Here is a 25,707-nt window from a genome sequence, read left to right as displayed (position 1 = left end):
TATATAAAAATTGTGTTGTTTGGATCATTTTCGAGTCCACTGGTATGGAGGCTGATCTTAAGGGAAAGTTCCATATTTTTTGTCTGAATATCAAAATGTGAGAAGGTGGACAAGAACATTAACAGAGAAACTCTGATAGGAGAGGAACAAAACATTTCTTTCTTCAAAGTAACAATAAGAGAGGTGAAGGTCTGCACTTCTCTCTTTCCTATCATTCTTAGTTCTCATTTCTTCCTTTGTTGTAACTTTTCAGCTGAAAGTGACAATTTGCTGGCCTCAATTTATCAAAACTTTCATAGTTTTCCTTTGTTGGATGTGAAAGTGTACGAAACTTTTTTAATGAGTGCCCTTGCACCTTCTCGGAGCTGTGACTTCTGCGTGGTCCATTGGCACCTCTGGAAAGTTCAGCACAGATTTTGCTCAAACATTAGGATCCATCAGCCAGAAAGTAACAGTAGCAAGCTAAATTATTAAAGAAAATGTTAAATTCCCCCATACATAACTTCTATATATTGTTAAAAAAATAAACCTTTTTTGATAACCACTACAACAACAAAACTAACCTGAATTCTTTCCCTTGTTCTTTACCCACCAAAGGTTTTTGCTGAGTCCACACAGCACAGAATTCTTTTAAATGTAATTATGTGTTCATAAGTTCATGTTCATAGATATGCAGAGATAGTCTTTATGGAACTTAGATTACGTACAGCAACAGTGATTGGGTTGCAATCATAGAGAAAGTAGGCAGCGGGGCTGACCAGGAAGGAAAAGCAATCAGAAGACACAGACAATTATTCAAGGGAGTTAAAGATGTTGCCAAAAAAAGGATGTTGGAGGACAGAAATCAGATAGACCAAGATGCAAAAAAGAAGATGTAAATATATACATATAAACGTACATTAACTGTGATATAAGCCTATTATTGAAATAATCCTATTATTGAAATAATTTAACTGCCCAATACATGGAGAATATGGAATGAGTTTTAACTTGACAACTGTGAAACACTTATCGAACAGGAAAAATGGGTGTGTCCATGTCTAGTACCTACACACAGAGAAAGCAGCTCATAGGACTTAAGAGAGCCATATACAGTATCACTTATCCCCAGCAGGCCAATGTGCAAGGTGAACAAGACTGCCCACCTCTCAGTCACATGACATCATCATGAAGTCAGATGAAACATTTCCCTTTACAGACTGTATTGAATTCAAACTGACCTGCAAAGGAAAAATGTGGGGAGTGGAGCTATGTTCCTGGGGCCCTGGCCCAACTGTTGAGCATGTTGCTACATGTCCATGCATTAGAATGACTGGCTGACTGACATGCTTGCACATGGGCTTCTTCAACTGCAGATGACCACACAAACATGTGGCATCTGAGGTGGGGGCCAGGACCATGGATGGGGCCAAGAGTGCAGCCCCACACCCCAGTAATCGCTTGATGCCTCTTTCACATGAAGTCATGGTGCTTAAGTAACATGGCTCTGAGGTGGGAATGGATTGAACTATAGGACATTTGTGTATAATATGGGCACAGTTCTTTATGTTTCCATGATGTGCTCATGGCAGTAACTTCTTACATACAAGGTTTCTTCACAAAAAATATGAAATTTATGAGCCAGAAAGGTGGGTTGTTGCTGTTTTTTACCCCACCCCCTTGTTGAGGATACTGTTATAGAAGAGTTAAAGCTCAGTACTGAAGCACATTCTATTTATTTTGGATGTGAAAGGTTCCCTTCTCAGCTTCTCCAGGGAGGCTGGGAAATACCTCTGTCTGGATCCCATGGCTCATAGGCGTAGACAATATGGAGCTAAATATATCAATGTTCTGACTTGGTGTGCATCTGCTTCCTATATTCCTAAATAAAGATAGATTAGGAGTGATTCACTCTAGGCAGAAGCATCATCAAAATCCCTTTGAATTCTCTTTAAACCTCTTAATTGTTTCATTGAAGACTTGAGTCTTTTACCATGGCTCACAATTAATGGTATTTCAGTTCACCAGCACCAATATTAGACTTGGCAACTAATGATGTTGTGACTATCTGAGATTAGTGGTTTTTTAAAAATTTGTACAATAAAATATATAGGTAAACTGAGATTTAAAACCTAAAAGAAATGTACCTGAGCTCCAGACTCCTAATATTTCACTGCACATTACTAAGTGGATGGTTTTATTCATTTCTTGAAGCTGGGCATCATGACTGGGATCTAAAGAGATTAATTTAGGAGTGCCTAAGAATTTGAGTACAGCCAGTGACTTCTCCCCGCCCCCTTGAACAGTAGTCTCCCATAATAAACCCTTTTAAAAGGCTTCCTGGGTTCAATTTTGAGTTGTTATGTGGCATGAGGTTGCTGCTGTTTGAACACAAACCCAAAGCTTCCCTAGTTGTGTGGTTCTTTGAATGCCACTCCATGAATCTAAATCAGGATCTTAATAGCTGGATATAGGAAGTCATTGTCTTCAACTTTTAAACTTCAGGATTTATGTTTTGTTGTGTGCTTTTATTTTTTATTTTTAAGACAACACCGTCTGCATGGTGTGCTTTCTGTTCCTGTCTTCCTCCCTCTTTCCATACTTCCCCTCCTCTCTCACACACACACTTTAATCTTCTCAATGAATTGCAAAGGAGATAATCACAAAGGACGACACATTTCATATCTACACAGTGTTTCCCAATGACAAATATTTGTATTTTTAGTTTATACACCCCAAGGTGTGCTTAGAAAAAAACACACAAATGGAATATAATTGCCTCTTTAATTAGCAGGAATATTTTTTCTCACACTTATTGTTGCTAATAATTTTATTTACTCAAACGTCTTTAATAAGCCTGTTCAACTGGAATTTGGAATTCTGTTTTGATCCAAATTAACCTCAGGTTTAATAGTATATATTTTATTTGCAGTGAAATTGTGGCAACTGATTTCAAAGCTCATTAAAATCTGCTCTGAGATAGGGAGAAGACTCTTTTACACAGAGTTAAATGGAGTTTTATTAAACTGTGGTATTATTGCCGTACAAATTACACACAGATAAGTAGAAAGATCATTAACATATTGTTACAGGCCACACCAATATCTGCTGTGCGATGCAAGATTCCAGGGGTCTTGGCATTAACCAGGGTTTCTGTTTCCTTTGGGGGAAACGAGGGGAAGTGAGATGGAGACAGGTTATGGCATTTACATCAAGAGGGGCTCATCAGCATCCTAAGCACCATCCCCATGTTTCTCTTTAACAGCCTGCTCCAGCAGGCAAGCATGGCTATTGCCCGTCAGTCCCCACATGGAGTCCTCCCCACTTCTTCCTTCTCCTTCCCAGCAGCACTTGCCAAAAACAGCTCCGCCCTTTACACTTCCAGCATCCCCCTGCCATCTTCCGGTCCCTGTAGCAACCTCTGTAACTCAAGCACATTGCAAAAGACAGTGTCCTCTGTTGCTTGCATCAGGCATCCTACCACAAAAGCTACTGGGCAGAGGGTCTTGTGTTTTGCTGATGGCTTACTATTATCAAACAAACCAGGCCGTTATCAGCCTTTTGTTTCTTGAACCACACAGCCGCCAGAGAGCCATTGTTCGGCTGGCCTCATGAGGAAGCTTGCCAGGATTATTCCCAGCCCCTGCTAAACAATTTAGGATGAATTCAGGAGTTTGCTCAAATTTCAACCCTTCACTGAATGTAGATACTACAGGGGGGGTCTCCCCCCCAACTCAACAATATAATGAAAATCATAAGAGTCTAAGATGTATTCTAGTGGTACTATTGACAAATACGTCATTAGGCAGACCTAATTCACTTGACCTAATTATGCTGTCAGTTCAGAAGCACACAAATAAATTCATTTAATGATTTTAATATTCCTCTAAAGAAAACTGGAGGGACTGAGTACAATGAAATCTACCCTTGCATTTGCTTTCTTCGCTTTATTTTTTTTTTCCATAGTTGGCCTATCGGCTGAAGCTATAATTCGGTTAAACTCTCCTTTTCACTCTTTTCTGTAAGAGTAGATGCTTTTGTGTGAATTGTTTGTAGACTTTTCTTTTATGAGATGTACTGAATGGGGTATGAACAGAAGAATGACCGAGATAAGAGAGGTGAATGAAAGCTGTGTATAGTCTTTGGCCTCTGTTCAGAGAAGTATTCACTGCAGTTTGATTCAGGAAAAAAAAGCATACTATTGTATCTAAAGACCAGTTCTTCCATCTAAGGGCAGCTCCACATACTACAAATAGCTTCGGAAAATACCAGTGTATCTTGCAGCAGACAAATTATTTATTTAACTTATTTGTAACATGCCTGCTTAACAAATGTTTATCTTCTCAGAATAGCTAACATGGGTAACAATGTGGATATCACAGATGAGCATACATATATGTATTTGACACCAGAATGTACTAGTCTGAAAAACCAGGTCCCAGAATGTGATATCTAATCATTGAAACACTATAGGAAACACTGGAACAACATTGGGGTTTCCTATTGCACTTATGTCTTGATGAGCTCTGAGCTGCCACTGAGCCAAGACTAGGTGGGTAACGGCAGTGGACCTTTCTTCACTGGAGTGTTTTTTCTATATAGCAGGGATAGGGATCTTCTGAATATTGTTGGACTACAAATCCCATCATCCCTGATCATGGTGGCTGGGCCTGCGGAGAGCTGCACGGGTTATTCATTCTTGCTATTTAAGAATTATCTTAATTTTGTACCAGGAGTTCTATAGTGTGTTTTTTTAATAAAAAAATACAGACTACATTAAACTTGTATCACTGCTTAAAACAGAGTAGAAGAAGCATAACACCAGCTAACTTCTTTGTTTAAAATCTATTAGCACATGCTGATTAGTTTCTATTTTTTGGATTTCTCATTAGCCTTACTAAACAGATCTAATGCTTTCATTTTCTGCAGATCAAGGGAATCGGTCATTAACAATATTTTGTTCAGATGAGATGCTTGGCCCATTTTTAATTAAAATGTGAACATATGATCACAGCTTGATTTCTTTCACACTTCCATTTAAATGTGTGTGTGACTCTTCCAAATGAACACAGTTGTTCTTTTTCAGAGGTGTATTTCTGCATAGTACGAGCAAAGGTCTCTTATGTCAAAGAGAGCGAAAGAGTGTGTGTGCGCATGCACACACACACACACACACACATATAAAGGTGACTGTAAGAAAGGGAAGTGGGAAATGTCATGCTACATTTCTTCCATGTGGTAATGCAATGTCGAAAGAGAAGTGTTTCTACTAATAAAGAAATACATTTATGCACAGTACTGTCAATGATAGTATATTTTTATTTTCAAAATATTAAATATTAAACAGTTTATTTTTATTTTTTTAAAAAAACCTGTTTAAACATGCATTGCCATACTAAGCTCATGTGGTAAATTCATAATGGAAGTGGGACCTGAGCCCTGTTGTCCAAAGTACAGTGGCACCTCAGTTTTCAAACGTAATCTGTTCCAGAAGACTGTTCGAGTTCTGAAACATTCAAAAACCGAAAGCTTAATAGACGACAGCTAGGCCTCAGGTTCTTGCACTCAGCGGACTCTGCGTGGCATGTTTGACTTCTGAAGCGTGTTTGAAAACCGAAGCATTTATTTCTGGGTTTATGGCGTTCGAAAACCAAAATGTTTGTCAACCTAGCATGACGTAGTGTTGCATAGTCCATATTGCATTACTAAACTAGCAGCAATGTCTGAAAGACTAAAGGTTCTTTAATTCAATGGCTCCAGTGGAAGAAAGTGCATCCATATAACCTAAACAAGAACACAGATTTAAAATTAATATTTGACCCTAAATGAATTAAACCTCAAATGCAAAAGCCTAAGCCTGTTTCCTTTTATGTGTTTTTTTTTGGGGGGGGGTAGTGTCTAGTTATAGGATAGTCATGAAAATTTTCTTCTCTACCACGTTCTTGCCTTCCAAGCATAGATCGCATATAAACTGTTTGTGTTATTTATATTTTTACGTTCCCCTTCCCCTCAGGGAATTCAGAATTGCATACAGTGTTCTTCCCCCTGTTCTTTTTCTGTTCACAACAACAGTATGAGAAAGGCTTGGTTGAGGGATTGTTACAGATCCAAGCTTTAAGAATAATGTCTACTTGCATTACAGTTCCCCTATTTGGGTAAGGTTCCCCCTCCCGCCCCCGCATTTGGACTGTAGCATGGAGGGAGATTTAACCTCATGGCCCAAAAACCTCGACCTTTCTCAGCAGCCCCATTGGAGCTGCTATTAAAATAACATACCGTCTGGGTCTAGTTTGGAACTAAGCAAATATCTGCATGAATATAAATGGCAGAAGCAGACAGAACAATAGTGTACAGTGGTACCTCGGGTTACAGATGCTTCAGGTTACACCAAAAACTCAGTAGCTCTACAAGAACACATTTGGTCATATACAAAATCGACAGAAAGCCTTTTCCATGCAAGAGCCTGAGTGTTCAATAGTGCTATATTTTGCATCCACAGAAGAATGTGAATCATCAGTAAGTGTAGCCTACTGCAGAGTTCATGGTGGTTAATTATGGCAGCATGCAACACAGTATTTCCATTCTCAGGTTTACTGTCAATGTTTACATTTTAAAAAGAGAAAGCTCTTTATTCTGGAGTAATTTTAGAACTCCTTCTGACTGCTACCACGGTGTTTTTTTTATTTACAGTGGTACCTCGGGTTACATACGCTTCAGGTTACAGACACTTCAGGTTACACACTCCACTAAGCCAGAAATAGTGCTTCAGGTTAAGAACTTTGCTTCAGGATAAGAACAGAAATCGTGCTCCCGCGGGGCAGCAGCAGCAGGAGGCCCCATTAGCTAAAGTGGTGCTTCAGGTTAAGAACAGTTTCAGGATAAGTACGGACCTCCGGAACGAATTAAGTACTTAACCCGAGGTACCACTGTATTAAACATTTATTTCAGGAGCAAAGAAAATAGATCTACCTCTAATTGGACCAGTTGATTTTAAACATAGCAAGACACTCTCAAAGGCCGCAGGGTAACCTAAAACGTGAGTGCCCACTGTATGCCTGAATGCACGAGTCATTATAATCCACTAAGCCATGGCTTTATAGAAGTGAGCATAGTTAAAAACAAAATCTAAGCTAAAGTTCAGGGAATAAGTCAGCATCAGTAATCCATCTCTAAGTGGGACTGACTTCCTAAATTAAGAAAAATTTTCATTAGGGTGACTTTTCAACTCTATTAAATTTGTCAGAATGGTTTGGAATGTCTTGATAATGAAATCTTGCACCTTTGACTTCAACATAGAACTTCCCATGTAGTGTTCCAAAGTGAATTTATGTTAGAAAAGCTGTGGTGAAACTGCCGTTCTGACGTCCTTTTTGTGAGCAACATGTTTGTCTTGTATGGATATATATTTTGCAAGGTAAAATCTCTCACTACCTCCATTTCTTCCCCTTCTATTAAGAAGAAACAAAAATCACTTTTGTTGGTGCAATTACTTAAGATATCAATGCATGCTGGAGCATTCATAAGGTTGCTTCACCTTGAAAATAGTCAGTCGGGCTTGACCTACAAAGTTGACCCAGTTTGAATATGAGCCCCAAGTTCTGCATTGATTTGCAAACAAGAACTGCTCTTCTAACTTACTTATTTGCTCTTTTATCCTCTCACATACCATATCCTTCCCAGGATCAGGGCCCACCTCGATTTCCTGCTCAGCAGGCTCTTCACATCAGCAACTTTTTGTTCTTCTATCGAGCAGTCTATTCTGTGACTTTTGGCCTTTCTATAAACTCCATTGTATGAACTCATCACATACTCTGCTGATGGAGATAGAAGATGGACAGAATGGCTGATTGTCCTTACTTTTATCTCTCGTACACTTTTTCAGCACTGGCAGTTTTGTCAGGCAGCTCACACTGTTGATTTTAAGTGTCTTTGGTGCTTCTCTGTCTTTGTATTTATAGGAAAAGTTCCCCCAGGATGGGACTTCTTCCTCACCTCCCCCTGTGCTCCCCCCACTCTGTTCCAGAGGGTCCCCCATCCCTCCTGAGCAATTATGGGGACACACACAGGGGGCTTGGGGGATTGAGGAGAAAAAAGGGAAGCCCCATTTGGTAGAACACATGTCTGTTGCACAAACAGGATGTCATCACTGGGTACCACACCCTCTCTTTAAAACTGATATTGCAAATGCCACGCAGTATGCATTAGAAAAGGCAGTATATAAATGTTGTAACTAAAAAAGAGAGAAAAAGATGGAAAACAAGCTGATTATTTTGTATTCTAACAACAATTCAAATGTTTTAATGTTCATGCATATCTCCACAAATATTTCTATTTTGCTTTCTTGGTCTGTTTCACTTCCTTGGCATATTTCACCCACTTCTATACAGCACCAAAGTGGACTAAACTTCCTTATTTTCTAAACATCAGGTGTCATTTCTAAGTTGAGGGACATTTGTTGTTTCCACCTCACTAATGGACCTTATTTATTTATTTACACCCCACCTTTTCTCAGGGTGGTGTCCGTGGTTCTCTCACTCCCCACTTTAGCCTCACAACTGTGTGAGTTAGGTGAGGTTGACAGTGGATGACTGGCCCAGGGCTTCATAGCTGAGTGAGGATTTGAACTCTGGACTCCTGAACTCTTGCACAAAACTCTGAACACTACACAATATTTCAATCTTTTTTCATTCTTGGGATTGGAAAGTACCCCAAGGCTCATCTATTTCAAACCCCTTCAATTCAAGAATATCAACTAAAGCATCCATGACAGATGGCTATCCAGCCTCTTCTTAAACACCTCCAAGGAAGGAGAGTCCACCACCTTCCGAGGGAGTCCATTCTACTGCTGAACAGCTCTTTCTATCAGAAAGTTCTTCCTGATGTTTAGTCTGAATCTCCTTTCTGTAACTTAAAGCCATTGGTTCAGGCCCTACCCTCTGAAGCAGGAGAAAACAAGCTTGTTCCATCCTCCATGTGACAGCCTTTTGAAGATGGCTATTGTATCTCCTCTCAGTCTCTTCTTATCCAGGTGACACATACCCAACTCCCTCCACCATTCCTCGTAAGGCTTGGTTTTCCATCTTGGTAGCCCTCCTCTACACACATCCCCCCTTGTTAACATCCTTCTTAAATTGTTGTACCCCATATTATATCAGTGCAGCTGATTCTTCATGTCTAAGTATTGAATCTTACATTTGTCCCTATTGAAATTCATTTTGTTAGTTTTGGCCCAGTTTTACTTACTTGTGCTCAGTTTAGTTCCTCCTTTTATCTATGTCATCTTGCCACTCACACATTACCTATCATTGTTATTAAAATGCCTTTTCTCTACTGTTTTCTCTAAGGGCCGCAGAGTCTAAACTCTATCCATAACAGATTCACTCAAAATGCACATTCATTGAGCTTTTAGTTTGCTCTCAGTGTGTAGCAGTTTATAGAATATTAATAATTCTGTCCCTCCCCCTTGTTCAACCCTTATATATTATGGCATCCCAAACAGGGCATCTTCAGAGAGGAAAAGAGAAAGAATCTGTGATTCTTTCCAACGATAATGTATCATTTATCTTCTTTTAATTCAAGCATTTAAGCACTAGACAACTCCACAAGGGTAACCATACAAGATTTTCAGACAATGTGAAGTGTTTGAAAAGCTCCTTTCTTTATCTATTTTAGTCACTGGATGTCACCAAAAAAAAAAAACTTGGGGAAAAAAAACCTTTATCTTGGTGGCTTGATGCAGAGCTCAGTGATGCCAATTAAAAAGTATTACTTTACTTTGAAGAGCATAGACATTCTTATCTAGAAACGCCAGCATGCTGATAGCATTGTGAAGTCTACCTTTCCAGCTTCTCATACAATTTGTCACTAATCTCCCATCTGATATGCTGATACTTGGTCCTGCTTCATGGAAGACATTCCTCTATCCGAAGGCATCCTCTTTTTCAAGTGTTGTCCAGTCCAAACCTTGTTTAATGACTAAGAACTCTAAGGAGGGAGAGCAGCAGCCTCCTCAAAGTTGCCCCATCAATAGCTAGCACGTGGAAAGCAAACTGAGCAGGCACAGAGTCTTCTCCACAATGCATTTCTGTCTATTGGATTTATACCTAACTTACAGTAATTCTTTCTAAATCTGCACCTGCATATATAAAGCGCTTTCAGGGTTGGTTGTTGTTGCGTCTCGAGGCCCCAAGACCCACCCCCAAAATAAATACACACGGACACTTATATTAGTTTAAGTTTTGTGGCAATTTTTTTTGGCCACAACGTTATTGAAATACAATCATATGAGCGGTATTGGCTTAGGCATTGACTCCACCTCTCAGGGTGACCATCAAATGGGGTAAACCTGGAGGGGCAGGTGATGGCCGCACCTCCCCTCCCTACAATCCAACTGAGCCAATGCCTAACCGCTACCTTACAAGTTGTGATGATTTGCTAAGAGGTAGGCGAAAACCAAATGGCTAAAGCCAATCTGCCAAATGGAAAAAAAGCCTACCCAGCCCCTGTTCTAAAACAGGCGACCAAAACCAAAGAAAGGCCAAGTGACTCTACCTAAACTAGGGAGGGTGGGCGGGTGTTGAACAGTGCGAAGCAAGTGCCCCTCCTTGCGTCACACTGCCGTTTGTAAAGCCCCTGGGATTACGCCACCCACTGGCTATTGGCTAAAATCGCCTGGTGTGATCCCAGGGGAATGGCCAGGACTTCTTGCTCCTCCCCCCCCCATTTTAACCCTATCAGGTGAGCTCTTGGGTACCGCGTGCAACCAGGACCCTCTGTTATGAGGATCCCATTTGTTGTTTTCCAGTCAAACGGCATAAAAATTCTATTATTTTTTTTTAAAAAAATCACATAGTTATAGAATTGGAAGGAACCGTGAGAGTCATCTAGTCCAAGTCCCTTTCAATGAAGGAATCTCAACTAAAGCAGCCCTGTTGTCTGTTCTGCCCTCTGGCTTAGGGGTGTATTCTTTGTTCTGATGTGGTGTGTAAAGAAATGGTTCTGAGGGTCCCATTTCTTTATTTATGAAATATAACCATATGGTAATACAGATCTTTACCACTTGTGATTCCACTAGGCCCAAAGCAACCCATCAGCCATACACAGTGCTCCACCAGGGCCTTAGGAAACCTGTTTGCTGCCTGCCGGGAACTACACCTAGAAGACCACCGTACAAGGCTTAGCGGGTTTTGCTCACCATGGTAGGCTGCAAACTGAAGTGACTTGGGCCTGCTTGAGCAGGTGACTGCTGTGAACAGCCAGGGCTGCTTCTTCACACAGCAGAGAAATACACATTCCTGAAAGAGGGTTCCTCTATTATCCAGAGACCCTTGATCTTTAACCAACTTTCATTACAGTACCCAAGTAACACATACATGCAGGCTGGAACCACTGGGGGAGGAAGAGGAGTGCGGGGAGAGCGCAATGCAATCCTGCTGGGGTGCCATCGTGGCTGCCCCCCTGCCCGCGCTGGGTGACACGCCTCCAGGACATGCGCCAGCCCCATCCCTGCCTGCTCTCCACCCCCCAACCCCCGGTGGTGGAGCATGAAGCTCCACCGCTGGCTGGAACTAGACTTCCATCCTTTGGAAATAGATAAAATGGTGTTCTTCTTAGAGAGCTCTGCGCAACTGATCACATGCCAAGTCAAATGATAGGTTGGGCACCAGACCTAGTCTACCGCGGTTGGAGTTCTTGGGAGGTATTACACCCATAGCTGACATTGGGTCTCTAGAGCACAAACTTAAAGAAAAAAAAAACATGCAAACAAACTCCCCCAGCACTGATGCAAGAACTGGGTCTGCGTGGCTGGACTCACCAGCGCCGCCACAACTTTTAATTTCCCTGCAATGCACTTCCCCATTGAACAGACTGGAAGCAAAGCACATTTAGTGTTTAGTGCTGCACATTAGTTACGGGGCTTGGAATATCTTTCCTGCATTCATTGAAGCACAGACATTATTGTTATTATTTATTAATTGTATATCCCACTCTCCACCCAAAGTTCACAGGTTGCTTTACAACATAAAAACACAAAATATATAGCATCATAGCAGAAGACATGTGCCACACCAGTTCTTTTCCCCATTTTGATCAATTCTCTACCTATCTAAATGTATTAAAACTTAACTGAGGACGGTATAGATTTTTAAGTTGAGTCTAGGCAGAGAAACAAAGCGGAGGTACTAAAGCAACTTACTGATTCAGCAATGGGACCAAATAGAGGAGGGGATGCCATCATGAAAAGCAAATCCCAGGGAGTTAGCTTTTTAAAATAAAAATAAAAAAATCTGACACCTGATCACCTCAAACACTAAGCACAGGTGTGAGAATTCTCTTGTGTTTGACAGTTGGTTGAACACAGCCTGTGATAATTAACTCCAAATTAGTTTCTCTGGCTCTGCTCACGTTATAGTTTGCTCTTGCATTTTGCAGCTGGCACAACAATGTTATACAATGGATAGTAGTAATAATTTTCTCTCTCTTCAGAAAAATGTGGCTTGGATTATTTTCTTTGGGTCACTTGACTCTGCCCTCTCCCATTTTAGGACTGCAGTCAAATAAGGGGAAGGGATGGCAATTGGGTGCTCTGTAGATTAATACAAAAAACAACAACCAACAACAACCCACAAGTATTTGGGTTTGAGTTAGAATGAGATAGCACTGTGGTGGGGTGTTGTCCATTATAATGCACTCTGATGTGGTACAATAATAAGCGGGGACTGGAGTGCATGAGCACTCTTACAAATTTATGCCAAACCTAACAACTCCCATTGTGGTTTTTGATTTTGGCTATGATGATTAGGGTGGAAAATTAATTTGGTTCTCATTTTAAAATGAACTTACAGTGGTACCTCGGGTTACAAACACCTTGGGTTACAAACACTTCGGTTTACAGACGCTTCAGGTTAAAGACGCTTCAGGTTACAGACTTTGCTAACCCAGAAGTAGTACCTCAGGTAAAGAACTTTACCTCAGGATGAGAACAGAAATTGTGCGGCGGCGGCACAGCAGCAGCGGGAGGCCCCATTAGCTAAAGTGGTGTTTCAGGTTAAGAGCAGTTTCAGGTTAAGAACGGACCTCCGGAATGAATTAAATTTGTAACCAGAGGTACCACTGTAGTTAATTTACACTTCCTGAAACAATACAGGAACTGAAAAGCAAGGAATCTTTCAAAATACAGACTTCTCTGAATTTTGCAGTGCAGTTCTCCAACCCCGGAATGTATAACTGCACACACTAGGGCAAAGGTTAGACAAATAGATAGAGGAGAGGCTACTAGCCATGATGGCTATGTTCTGCCTCCACAGTTGGGAGCAGTAATGCTTCCGAATACCAGTACAGGAAACTGCAGGAGGGGAGAGTCCTCTTGTGTTCAAATTCTACTTGCAAGTTGGCTACTTGGAGAAGTAGATGCTGGACTAGATGGACCATTGGTCTGATCCAGCAGGCTCTTCTTATATTATTAAGTAATATGTGCTTAAAAATGCACATATTAGTGAAAATAACATACAAAAATAAATTAGTAGATATTGCTTGTAAAATGTGTATATTAGCCACAACTGGACTCAATAATGTGCTTGTTAGGAGAATGTCACAGTAAAAAGCTATTGAATTTGCACGAGGACTTTACAAATCAATAGTTCACAAACTGATGTGGGACCGTGAAGAACTGAACTAGGGTAGGAAAAACGTGAAGCTGAAATTCACAGATTGGCTCATAGTGATGCACCAAAGTTATGGCAATCATTTTGTGCTGTTTTCGTTATTTAACTAGTCAGATTGTAAGCAATGCCAGATGACTAATAACTTTCTCTAATATTGTGAAAATTACATAGGTCACATACTTCATATTGTAAATAGTTCATTATTTCAGATCAGGAGTATTCTTCACCTGAGGAAATGCAGCGTAATTAGACTTCTTGTTGTGGATTTATTCCTTCCTCAGAAGAATCTGATGCTGAGCAAAGAAGAATTCAGGCTACTGGTGTTGATAGATTATTAGTCAATTTTAGTATGCCTAATCTGTTGTGTCTAGTACAGTGATGAATGATACACCGAGATGAAAATCTATCTGGATTGTGCTCAGTTTGCTGTAGACAACATCAACTATGATTAATGTCCAAATATTAAAAGTAACGTTACATCATTGTTATGGCTTTAATGCTCAGAACAATATCCTGTTAATAACTGGTTTGTGTGGTTCTTTTCTTTCCCCCTTCTCTTCAGAATCTTTATCCTAGAGGATGGCAGCCTGAAGATATATAATGTTACCAAATCAGATGCAGGTGTATACACGTGCATAGCAATGAATCAATTTGGAGTTGCTAGGAACTCAGGGAACCTGATTGTGAAAGGTACTTTATTGTCTTCATCTGCGCTTTATGCATATTGAAAATGCACATGCATATTTGATTAACCATGCTGAGATGTCAGAGAATATAATAGTACTGTCAGAGGCACGGTTTGAACCAAATCTCCTGTCTGGAACAGGGCTGCTGAGATGCCTTTGGCAAACCGGAGGGTGCCTGGCCAAGCTGCAGGTGGTGCCAATGCTTTGATATCATTCTTAGATGGTGATACTGACAACAAATACACAATCAGTTCTCAGGCTCTAGTCTGGATATTGGTGCATTTCAAATAGGTTGCTTCTCTTCCAAACATGTGATAAAGTATAAAGAGATAGTACAGTGAAATACAACTCAGATTCAGATTCAGAATTTTAACACCCAGCCCTGCGTAGGTATTTGTAATGGGGTTTAAATAAAGACACAAGGAGGGAAGGGTGTGCATGAGTGCATTATCTCTGTCCTCATCCCAGTTCCCAGTGTCCCTCCATACTCCCAAGAGATAGTCCTGCAGTGGAGAAGCCTCTTGAACTCACTGAGGCTTTTGTGCAGTGCAAAACCCTGGGGGGAAAATATTTGAGTTCTATAATATGTGGGATCCTCCATGGTGAGTTCAGGAAGGTTCCCTGATCCATACGGTCACACTTGGACATGCAGAGGGCATGAAGGAGCACACACAATCCACCCTCACATATTGAAAGTTGGTACCTGAATAAAGCATATGTCTCTCATGTAACTGCATACAATCATACCTTGGAAGTTGAACGGAATCCATTCCGGAAGTCCGTTCAACTTCCAAAACATTCGAAAACCAAAACATGGCTTTCAATTGGCTGCAGGAAGCTCTTGCAGCCAATCGGAAGCCACGGAATCCTCGTCAAATGTTCAGCTTCCAAAAATAGTTCTCAAACTGGAACACTTCTGGGTTTGCAATGTTCAGGAGCCAAAACTATCGGGAATTAAGCTGTTCGACTTCCAAGGTACAACTGTATTTCTGAATTGTCTGGTAAGGAATCTGTTCTACTCAATAACATATCAGGGAGCTACAATGAGCATCTGGCATCAAGAGCAGAGACCCTATGAGGACAACATAATGAGAAGTTACATTGTGATTGCTGAGCCTACCTTGTACCAGATCAGGCATCTTCTCCATGTGACCAATATATCCCGTTCTGGGTGGCTACAGCTCTCTAGGTTCTCAGATGGAGGTCTTTCATGTTTTGAAGAGAGATGTCTGGGACTGAACCTGGTCCATTTTGTCAGCAGCGCATGTGCACCACTGAGCTATGCCGCTTCCTGATTAAATCACGCTGCCGGGGGGGGGGGGGGATAAGCCAGGGATGCCTATTTTCTGATGAATAGCTCCTAAACATGAGGGGTGAATCCCACAATACACAACCACCACAAATCTGCCTGCCATGGCTTTCCCGTTCATTTCAATGAAGGGAACGTTTCTGCTAGAGGTGCATTCCCATGCATGGTCGGAGGCTTTTTTCACTAATTCTCATAGAATCATAGAGTTGGAAGAGACCACAAGGGCCATCGAGTCCAACCCCCTGCCAAGCAGGAAACACCATCAGAGCACTCCTGACATATGGTTGTCAAGCCTCTGCTTAAAGACCTCCAAAGAAGGAGACTCCATTCAGCCTGTTCCCCACTCTCACACTATTCTCAAGGATGTCCCAGCCATTTGGAGCAGCTCTTTAATGGGCACAGGGACTGCAAGGAGAAGGGCAGAGTTCTGCACATAGGTAGTCAGTATCCAACCCATATCAATGAAGGTTTGGGCCAACATGAGCTTTTCATCAGCTGATGTGACAAATATCCGTGTAGCAAAATATGGAGTGCCTGTGGACAGCCTTCTGTACAATAGCTTGTACTGTGCAGATAGGAAGTGTAGCCATACAAGAACTCTGCAGCTCTTTAGCTATGGGTGAACTCTGGCTGCAGACGGGCTTAAAATACATCCTGTCATCTTTGTAATGGCTGCTGTGCCTGAAGATAGGAGAGTGGGGGCAGTTCATGGCTGCCAGCTAATAGAGATTTTCCTACAGCTCAAAAGATACAGAAGCATTCTTAAGGGCTTGGGTTAAGCCCCCAGTGATAAACCCATGAAGAGGTTGTTTAAGTGCCAAGAAACAGCAGCTGTAGAGGGGCAACTTAAGTATTTGTGTGTGGTTTTTCCTCAATCTGATCTTGTTTGGCATTTTAAAATAATTGGTTTTCTCTACAGAAAGCTCTGCATTCTGACATTAAATTGTGACTATAACTGATGAGGAATGGGTTTTAGGGGCAAATTGCTTTAAATGTAATTATCAGCCCTCTGCAAAAAAAGGGTGACACTAGATAACATTAACAATGATGGTATTTTGAAGAAAAATGGAGTGGCCATTATAGCTTGTGATAACATAGTTGCGTGTCTCTCCCCGCCCACCCGCCAATATACACACTGATTAGTTTTTTGTTTTTTTTATAATGTCAAAATACTTTTACCTTGCCAGCAGCCATGTTACTGTAACACCAGTAGTCAAGTGAATTACATTTCACTTGGTTGTTACGAAAGTGGTAACAGTTCAGGTTGGATATCTTTTATAGCCTGGCTAGCATAGAGCAAAACTACCCACATTTAAGCTGTAGCTGTGATACAGGGAATGCTGCAGCTAAGTCCATTGACCAAGTAATTTTGTTGTTTCTTCTTATCAAAAAAAACCCCCAGCCTCATTTTACTACTCTTCTACCCTGCATGTGTCCCAGTGCTAGACTGCAGGCTCATACACAATGCATAAAAAGATAACACACAAAATGACACTAATGAGGGGAATTCCCGCTCCCCATACAGCTCAAACTAGAGTCAGGGCCAAAGGCCACATTCACATGGCAGTTTATTTTGCTTTCATGACTTTCCCTTGATAGGTTCTACATTATATTTGAGCTTTCACACAACATAAAAACCACTTCTGGAATGATAGTGGAATATAGTGCAGGTCTAGTGCTCATTTCCATGTTATTTGCTTCCGGGGGGAGGGGGGAATCTATTCGCAAATAATATGAAAATGAGTACCAAACTTATACTGGAAACAGTATTCTTCAGCCACTAAATGCCTGGGGAAACAGGAATCCTGAAATGATGGAAACAGGAGCACCTCTCTAGGTATTTCACAACTACTTGGCTTTGGCCCTTGTTTCATACAATATGTGGTACTCATTGCTTAACATTTTCAAAAGAGTTGTCTCCCCTTCGTCCAGCAAACATAAGCAGTCTTTGTTGTTCCAAAAGTCAGAATATTCATTGGCATTATTTGACATGCCCTTCTTTGGCTACAAACCCAAGTCCCACCCAGCAGGAGGCCATCACCTCATTCACAGCCGTGCTATGCATGGTGGCTGGGGCAGAGAGTAGGTGCCACCTCCAATGTGGGGCTTTCTGTGGGCTGCTGCTAGCAGGAAGCTCACCAGCAGCAATCTCACCTACCTGCCCATTCAGCAGCAGATGGAAGAGTGATCTGCCTGGCCTCATTGCCAATAGTTGGCAAGACTGGCAGAGGGAAACATCTCAGTCCAATCCAAACCCCTCCCAGTTCCTCTCACATGCAAGGAGGAGGAGGGAGGGAGGGAGGGAGGGACAGTGGGATTGCTCTGTTACTCATTCCTTTTGAGATGGCCATGCCTGTTTCTTCAAGCACCGTAAATATGTTCAGCAATATACTGTATATATTTGCTGAAGTTGGAAAACTATCATCCAAACTTTAGTTTCCCTTTTTTGTTAAATGTCTGTTATTCCCTAAGAAAATTGTTTGGGGCTTATAAAATCAGCTAAGGAACAGATGATGTCTTGGATTGTGTATATAACATCTTACCAGGAATTGTTTAAATATATGTATGCATTTATGCTTAGAATCTTTGTCTTATCCATTGGTGGCTCTAGCAACTTAATGTAGCAAACACTTTCATTTTAAGAAGCACATAAAAACCAGTGAGAGATGTTCCATTGCAACAGTGTGCACACATGTATATTTTTGTTCAATAAAAAAAATCCAGCCCCAGGTTATATGTGCAAGCAATTCTCTGTGCCCAAAGTTACTTGGATGCCTCCCAGCATTTAAAGATTCTGAAGTGTTGTATTTTTTCATATAGCGGACATGTATCCTAATTGTGAATGATGTGACAATTAAATTTTTCAAACGTAAAGAAAAGCCTTAATTTGACAATTGCAACCTTTATTAAAAATCAAAATAACAACATGCTATCATAATGGTAGTGTTTGCAGGGAACATTTGTTTTGGTTCCCCTCTGGATAAGTTTTGGCTGTTCAATTATAGGCCTCATTGCTTCAGCATTATATTCAACTGAAATGTCAGAATTCCGAAAAGCATATCTAATGGGCAAATTAAGTTTATTGCTGCTTATTGAGTTGTTTATTCCTTATGATAAGAGGTCTTTATTATACCTCAAGTGCGCGGAGTGCATTGTCTATTTTTCTCTTTGGAAACGGGGCATGCTCCATAATGCATGTCTGCAGTTAGTAAGCAAGACAGATAGATAATGGGAACGTGGGAGCTTTTAAGAGGCATTTAGAAAGATTTGAGATGGAAATCTTAAGGAAAACCTCATAAAGACAACAGCTTGCATCAAGAGAAACAAACATCTTAGCATCACTCATAGCACTTGATGTGATCTGGCTAGACTGATAGACCCAGAGAGACCGAGCATCAGCCTTCTATAAAATATGCTTTTTTGTTTTGCTAAGACTGCAAGAATGCACACGTAGACTCTGGATAATGCATGGCTGAACTGCTTAACAAAGCAGAACAATAGAACAAAATGGAACGATGGAGCTCAATGCACACATTGCAAGGCAGCGAGGAGTAAATGTGAGAGGCTCAGTAGGGATGAGCATGATAGCTGTGCTACCTCTGTTGTTGCTTCTGTTGCCCACAACTCATGGAGGGCATCTATGTAAAGTGGGGAGTTCTCCTGTACCCATGGACCCATCATTTTCCAATTCCAGAGGGCTATGGGAAAGATGGGGGGAGCTACTGAACACCCCCCACACACATATTTACTCTTTTCTGAATTCCAACACCTGCATGGGGCTTAGGCTTCAGCATTTTGTGGGTCCTCTTATTTCCTTTTTAAAAAAATGTTTTTATTAGCAATTTCAACATAACAAAATATCAAAACATATCATATTCATTTTTTGCCCTTTCCCCACCCTCCAACAAACCCTCCCTCCCCCCCCCAAGACTCCCCCCCCAGCTCCCCTCTCTGATTTCTCAGCACATGTTACTCTCTGCATGTTCTAAAATTATACATATCCTTACATTATCTATCTACCATGTTATCAACCAATAAATTTGTGTATTTTTATTCAAAACCTGCCAAGGAGTCTAGTTCATTTTGTTGTCTTTTTAGATAATTTGTAAAAAGCTCCCATTCTTCTTTAAAGTCACAGTTGTCCTTGTACCGCAGTTTGTATGTCAGTTTAGCCAGTGAGTCCTCATATTTCCATGTTGAGGTGTACTCAGGGTGTTGGAGCCAGGTATTAAATGGGTACGTTGTGGCAAATGATATGTTGTGTTTCCGAATATGCTTAGATGCTTAAGAAGCTTTGCACCAAAAGTACAGTTACATAAAGGCAGGAAGGAAAGGCCAAGTCCACGAGTACTGTGTTTGGAATCAGGGTTGACAGAAGGGTACAATTCATGTTCATGCATTTACATGGAGCTTTCGTTGTAGTTTTTAGGTTCAGGCTGTCTTGACCAGTTCATTCAAGATCCATACTGATTTCTTTGCGCAAAGCTTATATATGGTGTTAAAGAACCCCTGACCATTAGGTCCAGTCGTGGCCGACTCTGAGGTTGCGGCGCTCATCTTGCTTTATTGGCCGAGGGAGCCGGCGTACAGCTTCCGGGTCATGTGGCCAGCATGACTAAGCTGCTTCTGGCGAACCAGAGCAGTGCACGGAAACGCCGTTTACCTTCCCGCCAGAGTGGTACCTATTTATCTACTTGCACTTTGATGTGCTTTCGAACTGCTAGGTTGACAGGAGCAGGGACCGAGCAACGGGAGCTCACCCCGTCGCAGGGATTTGAACCGCCAACCTTCTGATCGGCAAGTCCTAGGCTCTGTGGTTTAACCCGCAGCGCCACCTGCGTCCCATTATATGGTGATAGGGATGGGCTAATTTGTCTGGTTCCTTCTGTCATATAACAACAAGCACTCATTCATTTGCTTGTGGAGTGTTAATCATTCATCCCTCCTATACTTTTCTATATGTTGCCCCACCCCTTTCCCACCCTGTGTGTGCGTGGATGTGGATGTTTTGCACTAAGGTATCAGAGCCCTTTCATCCATTTGAAAGGCACTAACCTAAAATTTCACTAGGTGCTTCAGTCCTTCTACAAAATACCAATGCAGGTACCCAGAATGACAGATTTGGAGAGAAATGCATTGCACTTTCTAGCCTGTCCCCCCAAAACATGCAGGATATATTATATCTGGATATTTTCTGACAAATCATTTCATACTTTCTACAAGTTAGGAACAGTGGAGTCTGCTGTTTCCTTTTTCCATTTTTCTAAAGACCTTAACGTTATTTTTAATCATAAAAAAATACATCCCTTATATCTTCATTTCACACCTCTTTCTCCCTCCTAGCTACCAGTACTTAATTCATACAGTATTTATCATCTTGACTAAGCTTGATGTTGCTTTTTTTTTGTATGCATATGATCCTCATGATTGTATAATGCTTTCATCAACAAAAGCTGTTTTTGCCTAAACTGCTTATAACAGGGAAGTTGTTATCTCTAATTTATCTGACAATCATGCCAATGAGAATGGAGGGGTTCGGGAATCAAAGCTCTAACTCATTCCCTTGTCCCTTAAGCAAACTATAATTTTCGTTAATTAAGTGGCTGGGAGTGTAATCTAAATTACTTGAAAGGGTTTTTTTCTTCTTCTTTCAACCGATGCTTTTGGGGGTAAACACAAGTCCTTTGGGATCTTGGTAGTTCTTTCTAAAGCAACTGATTTTTTTTGTAAACTACTGATGCAGCCAAGAATGACTTCTTCTGCCTTCAACAGAGAGGACTGTCATTACTACTCCACCTTCCAATATGGATGTTACAGTTGGAGAAAGTGTAGTCCTGCCTTGTCAGGTATCCAAAGATCCATCTATCAAGGTTGCATTTTCATGGTCATTCAATGGAGATGTTATAGATTTTAAAAGAAGAATGAGTCATTTTGAAAGAGCCGGAGGAGTAAGTTTTACAGACACTTCTTCATATAATCTCTCTCTCTCTCTCTCTCTCTCTCTGTGTGTGTGTGTATAACCATTCATAAATCACATGGGTCCCCTTGCCCTAAATGACATATTTTTGTAATATGCATTGGGAAATCATAAAGCTATGTCTGTTTAATTTGTGGTTAGTGTTGTCATTTTGTTTTTGTCTCTGTGTTTAAAAAGATGATAATTTTAAATCTGCATTACCATTCATGTCCATTGCTGAATAGTTGGTGATAAATGTGCAGTGTGTCAGCACCAACTTGTGCTGTGCTGTTCCTGCAATGGCTATGGGTGCTTGTCCCTCAGTCCCTTGGTCCCTATTGGACATGATTTGTCAGGGTAAGGCTCCTCAAACTCTACAGTTAAGGCCAAATATTAAAACAGTAAGAAATAGCCACCAGGATATACATCCAAATCAGAAGGCTCCCAGCATGGTAGCTCTAACTAACAACAATCCCTAAAAGGGTTAACAACCTGGGTATCTGGAAATGTCTTTTCTACAACTGAGGATGAGTCCAAACTATATTTCTCGACCCACCAGAAGAAATGGATCATGTCCTTTCAAGTGCGAGTGATAAAGACTTGTTCTACTGGAAATCTTCATATACTGGGCCACAAAAATGCACCTTACATATTTCTATGGGCATGCAGCTTCCTATGGCATTTTTTTCTGATGGTTAAAAGACTTGGGTTTAAGTCTTAGGTGACCAAAAAGAAGCTGCTGTCTGGGGCAAAAGACAAGGATACACACACACCCACACACACCCCAGCAATTTCATGGGCAGATGGCAATTGAACGTGGAGTTGAATATTCAACACTAGTGATCTGACAACTATCCTCACCACACCTGAGAAAAGCAGGGTAGTTAATAGGGCATAGGGCAGGCTTGGTGGCACACAAATATTGTATTCCAGTGCCTCATTGTCACTCACTGCCACAGCATCAACTGCCCGGGGTGGCTGCCTCACTCTGTCTAACAACAACAACAACAACAACAACAATAATTTATTTCTATGCCGCCCATCTGGCTGGGTTTCCCCAGCTACTCTGGGCAGCTTCCAACAGAAGATTAAAAATACATTAAGATATCAGTCATTAAAAACTTCCCTAAACAGGGCTGCCTTCAGATGTCTTCTAAATGTCATATAGTTGTTTATTTCTTTGACATCTTATAGTAGCACTCATGAAGTCTCCCAGTTCTGGTATCCTCCCACCAGAAGTGTTATTGCTTTATATTTTTGCTTTCAATGCTTGCTTTATTTGTGAAGGTGCATTAAAGGCATGCAAATGAAATAAACAGATGATAGCAGTATATGCTTGGACTTTAAAACTACATATTTTATTAATGCTTCGCAGATTGCAGAAATATTCACTATAGAAAATGCATTAGCCGTCTATTTCTCCTTTTCTTATCTCAAGGAATCAGTAGGGGACCTTATGATAAGAAACATTCAGTTAAATCATTCTGGGAAATACAGATGCACAGTACAAACATCTATGGACAACCTATCTGAAACAGCAGAAATTATTGTAAGGGGTAAGTCTATTATCTATAAAACGCCAGCTAACTGTAACACAGGGAATGATATTATATGCATCAGCATCAGTGAAGAGGTTGAATGAAATGTAAATAACTCATGATCTACAGCTCAGATATGTTTCTTACCACCATATATTCCCATCAGAGTAAAATTTCCCCAGTGGGCATCTAAGCATCTCAAATGTAAACGCCGGCAGACATTATTTCTTCCTCACACTTTTTTTCACACTCTAAAAATCTAGGATATATATGTCTATAGCATATCTTAGCTGTTAAACCGAATCCATTATTTGCTCAATAATCTTGTTAGAGGAGAATGCTTAGTTTGTGCATCCTATATCATAAACAAATATATACCTCTAAGGTATGTTTGGATCTCACACTTTCTTCATTTCAGTGCCCGCTTAAAAAATGTATTAGTTTTTCCAGGCATCTGTAGAATACTCAATTTTAGTTAATCTTATTATTATTAGGAGTGTGAAAACCACACTGTGTTTTTAAAGCTTGGTGGTGGTAATTTGAATATTTTCCTGCTCTTTTCGTCTCTTATAATTGGATTCAGGTGTTTTTTTAATTTTGCAAGAACTGGCATATAGTCTTGTGCACATCCCATCCTGAGATCGGGTGATGAAGGGCAGGTTAGAAATACAGGGTGGTATTCTACAGTTTTACTCAGAGTAGACCCATTCATATTAATGGATATGATGAACTTAGGCCCATTAATTCCAGTAGATCTGCTCTGAGAATAACATTGTAAGGGATGGTGCTTGCACAGTATATGTGCTTTATAGGTTGACGTCAGACTTCTCAAGAGTTCCTCTTACAGGACACTCCTACTAGAGGGAGAAGCTAAGTAAAATAGGAAAAGAAGTTTAGGTTTGGGAGCTGGTGGCCTTTGGGGCCAGAGATGGCAGAGAACTATTTTGGATTATTAAGAAAGTGAAGAGAGAAGTATTTTGTATAGTTTAGGTTGTAATCTAGGAGGAATGGCTAGACAGACATCTGTGTTATGCTTTAAGCCATATGGCCTTAAAGCAGGGGGTTGAACCAGTGGGTTACTTCACTTCTGATTTCTAAAAATATCTCTAATCAATCTAGTAGTGGATATCAAATGCACAACAGAGCCCTAAAGAGCCGCACCATTACAAAGTATTCTGCTAAAGTAAATGTGCATTTTCTTCCTTTTAAATAAGGCACTCCAGGTCCTCCCAAAGATGTTAACATTGAACATGTTTCCAGTACAACGGCAGTGCTAAACTGGAGACAAGGAACAGATAATAATAGTCCAGTCCAAATATACACTATTCAGATAAGGACCCCTTTTTCAGTTGGGTGGCAAGCAGCTTCAACAGGTATACAGCCACATTTCTGACTTACATTCTATGCTATAGTTTCACATTCTTCCATTGCTAATCATTTTTTGCTTTTATGTTTAGTTCCTGAAGTTATTAATGGAAGGACCCACACAGCAACAGTGGTTGATCTGAACCCTTGGGTTGAATATGAATTTCGTGTTGTGGCTGGCAATAGTATTGGGATTGGAGAGCCAAGCACACCATCTGAGCTACTAAGAACTAAAGCATCCAGTAGGTTTCCTGAAATTGTCTTGAGAAACTCCTTAAAAAATGTAACTCTGTTCATTTCAAAAGTAAGCCATAATGGCTCACCTCTACTGCTCAGTGATGTTGGAGATCGTTATTCAAATGTTACGTTCTTCTGTATTTTTGTATCCCTGTTATCAGCTAAAAATTGGCTTGCAATTCAAAATATTGTGAGTGGGGTTTGTTTGTCTTTTGTTTCTTTTTGCGGGAGGGTGGTATCCAGGAACAATGGAAGGGTGTTTGACAGTGGCCTCTCCTCCCTCTGATCTCTTATTCTGAAGGGATTCCCAACTGATTACCAAGAGTCCAGGTGTGAAGGAAGAATGGCTGCATGCATCACCCCTTCCTGCCGATTAGCTTTTACTTCCTTAGGCATCAGTCCTGGGAGTAGGCCCCATTAAATGCAGAAGTCAGAAGGCAGTTCATCCCTGTTTTAATGATGCACAGAATTTTTTATTGCTAAGTACTGGGAAAGCATAATTCTATCACTGTACAATGAATGGATAAGGAAAGTATGTTTCTTATTATGCTGCACAGACTATTTTATACACTGTAGAATTCAAAACGATAGGGTTTACAAAGTTCCTTTAAACTTTGACCTTTCATAGACAGCTTCATGTGGCTTCGATATCCCCTCATTAGGACTGTCAAAATCTGTAGAGTAGACGATACAGAAATAGAACAGAGGCACTGGTGTTGTGTACAGGTTAAAGTATTGAACCAAAGAGCCCTGCAGATTTGGATAAACTCTACTCATTTCACTACTCAGATGCCCCATAGGCAAAAGGGAAACGTTTCTGTTGTGCAGCTGGCTGCTAAGATTCTAGATTACTAATTAAAATCATCCTCAGAGTAACAGGTGTGGCAAATAAAGAGCAATGAAAGGGTGAATGAGAAAGTCTGTCTTATAAGGTCTACATTGCCAGCTAAAACTCGATCGAGCATTTGTAGAT

General features: G+C 40.8%; 1 protein-coding gene across 7 annotated transcripts in view; it reads left to right on the top strand.

Annotated features, from left to right (window-relative positions):
* CNTN6 (contactin 6) overlaps window positions 1-25,707 on the top strand; it is a 190,311-nt gene that overhangs the window by 143,121 nt on the left and 21,483 nt on the right. For all 7 annotated transcript variants that reach the window (XR_014560479.1, XR_014560480.1, XM_083723402.1 and 4 more), the window contains 5 exons: window positions 14,206-14,333; window positions 21,411-21,586; window positions 23,033-23,150; window positions 24,347-24,505; window positions 24,590-24,739. Coding sequence is in view for 5 of the 7 variants with exons in the window: in XM_083723402.1 (XP_083579528.1) it covers window positions 14,206-14,333; window positions 21,411-21,586; window positions 23,033-23,150; window positions 24,347-24,505; window positions 24,590-24,739 (731 nt within the window). In the remaining 2 variants the exon portion in view is untranslated. The remainder of the gene's footprint in view (window positions 1-14,205; window positions 14,334-21,410; window positions 21,587-23,032; window positions 23,151-24,346; window positions 24,506-24,589; window positions 24,740-25,707) is intronic.

This window comes from Podarcis gaigeae (genome assembly GCF_964106915.1).
Source record: "Podarcis gaigeae genome assembly, chromosome: 2".
Taxonomy (NCBI): Eukaryota; Metazoa; Chordata; class Lepidosauria; order Squamata; family Lacertidae; genus Podarcis; species Podarcis gaigeae.
Note: the sequence above shows the minus strand (reverse complement) of the source record. Positions and strands in the feature narration are given on the sequence as shown.